The sequence below is a fragment of the Sinocyclocheilus grahami genome, unplaced genomic scaffold (assembly GCF_001515645.1).
Source record: "Sinocyclocheilus grahami isolate Dianchi unplaced genomic scaffold, SAMN03320097.WGS_v1.1 scaffold195.1, whole genome shotgun sequence".
Classification (NCBI taxonomy): Eukaryota; Metazoa; Chordata; class Actinopteri; order Cypriniformes; family Cyprinidae; genus Sinocyclocheilus; species Sinocyclocheilus grahami.
The window spans coordinates 159,667-164,425 of NW_015505374.1; the positions used below are offsets into that span (position 1 = coordinate 159,667).

General features: G+C 40.8%; 1 protein-coding gene across 1 annotated transcript in view; it reads left to right on the top strand.

The window, feature by feature from the left end:
- vps37ba (VPS37B subunit of ESCRT-I a) overlaps positions 1-4,759 on the top strand; it is a 29,275-nt gene that overhangs the window by 6,099 nt on the left and 18,417 nt on the right. The window contains exon 2 of the mRNA XM_016285240.1: positions 3,927-4,098. Coding sequence (XP_016140726.1) covers positions 3,927-4,098 — 172 coding nt within the window. The remainder of the gene's footprint in view (positions 1-3,926; positions 4,099-4,759) is intronic.

The window sequence follows — 4,759 nt, forward strand, 5'->3', positions numbered from 1 at the left end:
GTGCTTTCACACTAGCACTTTTGGTGCGCACCCGGGTTCGATTGACGTCAGAGTTCGGTACGTTTGGATGATGTGAACGCTGTCTTCCGAACTCGGGTGCGCACCTGCGACCCGTACCCATGTCCGCTTAAAAAGGGTGGTCTGGGGTACTGTGACGCAATTGTACCAAATCACGGAAGTGAACCACTGTTAATGACATATTATTTGATAAAAATGTGTGTTTGTGTGTGTTTCACTCACTTTCTTGACGAGCGTGACTGACGAGCTGCAAGCAGAGAGCTGTATCTCATTTCTGTTCACCTTCAGAGTACTTTAGAGCATTTGCAGTACATTCGTAAGGCAGACGTAAGTGCCCTTATGTACTGAAGCTTTGGAAACAAAACCAACGGTTCCAAACCATAAATATAAAATTGAAGAGAGCCTTGCTACGCATTTTGCGCCATCGTTACTAAGCAACGGGGTAAACAGCTGCTGGCTTGATGACGCAAACGAACCGTGGTTCGGACCCAAATAATATAATGTGAACACAGTCCAGCGGGGGCAGGGGGAGGGGGGAGCAATCGAACTCTGGTTTGGACCAAGCAATCAAACCAAGTGTGAAAGCACCCTTAGTGACGATGTGACACTGCCTCGATTGTGCAATTCCTGTGTCAACTGTGCAGCGTGCAGCTCGCTTATAGTGCAGACGTGATGTGGTGATTTGAAGACATTTACGTATTTTGAGAGCGAGAGAGCGCGCGGTGATTCACTCACGCTGTTTGTGACATTACGTCTCACACAAGGTTTTTAAATTACTTTATAAGATATTTAATTAAGAAATATGAAGGTGAGTACCCCACCTTCAGCATTATAATTATTTCACCTGTGCCTGACAGAGACTGAGACGGTGCCGCTGCATGTCGTGCCAAACCTTCTCATCAGCTTGAGATCATTTTTTGAGATCGGCCTTTTTAGAGACTGCTGATCAATCATCCCAAAGCGATTATCGACCGATAGTGATCGGTAGCCGATCAATCGGAGCACCCCTAGTAATGTGCATGGGTTATAGACTTAAAGTACAGTAATACAATCTTTCACAGACATGTTTAAACACAATAAATTTAAGCAACATATTATTCCATGCTTTTTACTTTTGCATTTACTTCTAGACTTGTATATTAAGTTGCTCAAGCAAGTGGCAAAACATTTAAACTTTCTATACTTTTCTTACGTTATCACAAACTTACCATTGACAGAAATAGTCAGCTCTACTGCCTTTCCTTTTGCATTGAAATCTTTATTACAACCAATGCTGCAGTTCATAACTTTTTCCTACCTCCACGAGTGCCATCGATTATTGCCTTGTTTATCTAAAAGTGCTCTTTCCCTTTAAACCTAGCCAACAAGCCATGTTGATTGTGAAACACAGTAGACTTTAATAATATGCATTTATGGTGTAATTACTACATTTTCGTGTCAATCCATGTGGTGTAATTACTAATTACTACATTTTCGTGTCAGTCCATGTTAATATTTACTGCAAAAACTGTGCTGTTACTTTAATTCAGCGCTTGCAGCGCAGCGAAAATAGATTTGGTGTGGAAACGATCTCTGCACTTCTGCAGACGCACCGCTCTTGGAACGCACTGCCGAACCGCAACCGCGTGCAGTGTCCACGCTTTATTAATCTGTTAACATGAGTGAGGAAAAAATACGCACCACATTCGCAATGCAAACAAAGTAATGTGAACCTGGCATTATGTGTGTGCGCTGCGAGTGTGCATGAGCGCACAGTCTCCTGCGAGCACTGAATGGTTCAACACTGTCAAGAATTAAAAAGTAATGCAATTTATAAACTTTAGAGTGCTTTCACACTAGCACTTTTGGTGCGCACCCGGGTTCGATTGACGTCAGAGTTCGGTACGTTTGGATGATGTGAACGCTGTCTTCCGAACTCGGGTGCGCACCCGCGAACCGTACCCGAGTCCGCTTAAAAAGGGTGGTCTGGGGTACTGTGACGCAATTGTACCAAATCACGGAAGTGAACCACTATTAATGACTTATTATTTGATAAAAATGTGTGTTTTTTCAGTCACTTTCTTGACGAGCGTGACTGACGAGCTGCAAGCAGAGAGCTGTATCTCATTTCTGTTCACCTTCAGAGTACTTTAGAGCATTTGCAGTACATTCGTAAGGCAGACGTAAGTGCCCTTATGTACTGAAGCTTTGGAAACAAAACCAACGGTTCCAAACCATAAATATAAAATTGAAGAGAGCCTTGCTACGCATTTTGCGCCATCGTTACTAAGCAACGGGGTAAACAGCTGCTGGCTTGATGACGCAAACGAACCGTGGTTCGGACCCAAATAATATAATGTGAACACAGTCCAGCGGGGGCAGGGGGAGGGGGGAGCAATCGAACTCTGGTTTGGACCAAGCAATCAAACCAAGTGTGAAAGCACCCTTAGTGACGATGTGACACTGCCTCGATTGTGCAATTCCTGTGTCAACTGTGCAGCGTGCAGCTCGCTTATAGTGCAGACGTGATGTGGTGATTTGAAGACATTTACGTATTTTGAGAGCGAGAGAGCGCGCGGTGATTCACTCACGCTGTTTGTGACATTACGTCTCACACAAGGTTTTTAAATTACTTTATAAGATATTTAATTAAGAAATATGAAGGTGAGTACCCCACCTTCAGCATTATAATTATTTCACCTGTGCCTGACAGAGACTGAGACGGTGCCGCTGCATGTCGTGCCAAACCTTCTCATCAGCTTGAGATCATTTTTTGAGATCGGCCTTTTTAGAGACTGCTGATCAATCATCCCAAAGCGATTATCGACCGATAGTGATCGGTAGCCGATCAATCGGAGCACCCCTAGTAATGTGCATGGGTTATAGACTTAACCTTCACTTTACACCACATACCATGTTGTTTACGCTTAGAAATGTACCTTCACTCTGTTCAGTTCACTCTGTCACCTAGAGCTGCAACATGTTACATGATACTGTGAGAAATTTAAAAAACTGTCATGATGTGAAAACATATTTACTCTTGTTAAAGATATTATAGTGACTCTGCAACTTTTCTTTCACATGTTCATCATAACTGCATTTATTTGATCAAAAATACAGTGAAATCAGAAATGTACTATATAAAATACAGGGCTCGCAAAATTTCAAAACAGCTGGCATTTGCTTGTGCCACACCAACTGAATGTTAACACCGTGCAGGTGGTGGTCTGATAGCAGGGCTCACAAAATTTAAAAATCGCTGGTAGCCCTTTGGGCAGACATTCTTCAGATTTTGGTAGCCCAAATTTAAAAAAAAAAGACATCGGCTGAACTTCCCTGCGGGCAAATAAGCAGGATTAAAAACTTCAGGGATTTGCTTTTTTTTTTTTTTTTTTTCTTCAAATAAGTCAAGAGAGTAAACGGATCACAAAACCCACGGCTCAGATCATATTGCATTATCATATCAGATTTTGAGTAACAGACCATATAATTTTGCAGATGAGCAAAAAAATATGGTTCTTTATTATTTAAATAACAGATTACTTCTTTGATACTTCAGGGATGTAACCATTCTCTCAACTCACAATGCTATGCGATACGATTCACGATACTGATTTCACAATACAATTTTTATTTTTAACAAAATGAGATTTAAGAAAAATTCTAAATGGAAAAGGTGTCCTATTATTATTTCTCCAACAAAATTCTGCACGTTTCTTTGTGAAATTAAAATGTCAAATAATAAAACTAAATTTGAAAATTTTAAACAAATCTCAAATAAAATAATACAATAAAACAAATCTCTTCATATAAACACAACTAAAAAAAAAAAATCTTACTGATCCAAAACTTTTAAATGGTAATCTATGTTGAAATGTGTATATATACTCACTGTTTATTGAGTTAACATGTTCCATGTGTTTTCTCAGATTAAAGGACTACAGCAGAACAAGGAGATGACCCTGGCTAGTAACCGTCTTCTGGCTGAGCAGAACCTTAAACTGCAGCCCAGACTTGACCACCAAAAGAATGAACTGACCAGTCGGTACCGGAGCCTACAGGAGCCGTTTGAGGCCTATCAGCTGCGAAAGTCCACTCTAGGTAAAATACTGGGATTAAAATGTAACGTGTAGCCTTTCTGTGTAGCATATGTCTCTTACAATTACAAACTTTTGTATGTTGAGGTTATGTCCTTTATGGACCTGGGACTATTTCTACAATATGTAATTTTGAAAAGCTGCAGTGAAAACAATGTAAATGTGTGAAGTGTCCCTCTAGGTGTTTGTTGCTGTGGCATGTGAACATATTAGGGCTGTCGCGAATATCGCAATACCGTGCTATTGACGAGCAAACCGCACAGGAATGCAAGAACTGCAGCAACCGCGATTTTTCCGTGTTTTATTTTTTCGTAAGGTTATGGCCTTCTCATTTTACACTTCATGCATGTGGACTGAATATTAAACAAGTTAGTAATGATAACATAATGTGTACCATGCTGATTTGTACAGAGGCTCCGTAGATTTGCACTTAACAAGCCTAAACAGACCGTGAATGAGAGCGAGATCGACTGAGCGCGTGCGATTACTTGCGTCTGTCCTCCAGGCCGAGTTATATATATTTGTGAAAATAGGTTGTCATGTTCAAGGAAAGCGAAATCTCTGTCTAAGCATTGATGCATAGCTGGTCAGCTGAGCCTTCTAAAGTGGCGCTCAAAGTTAAAATGATTTCAACAGCATGTTTCATTACGTCTCTTTGAATGAAT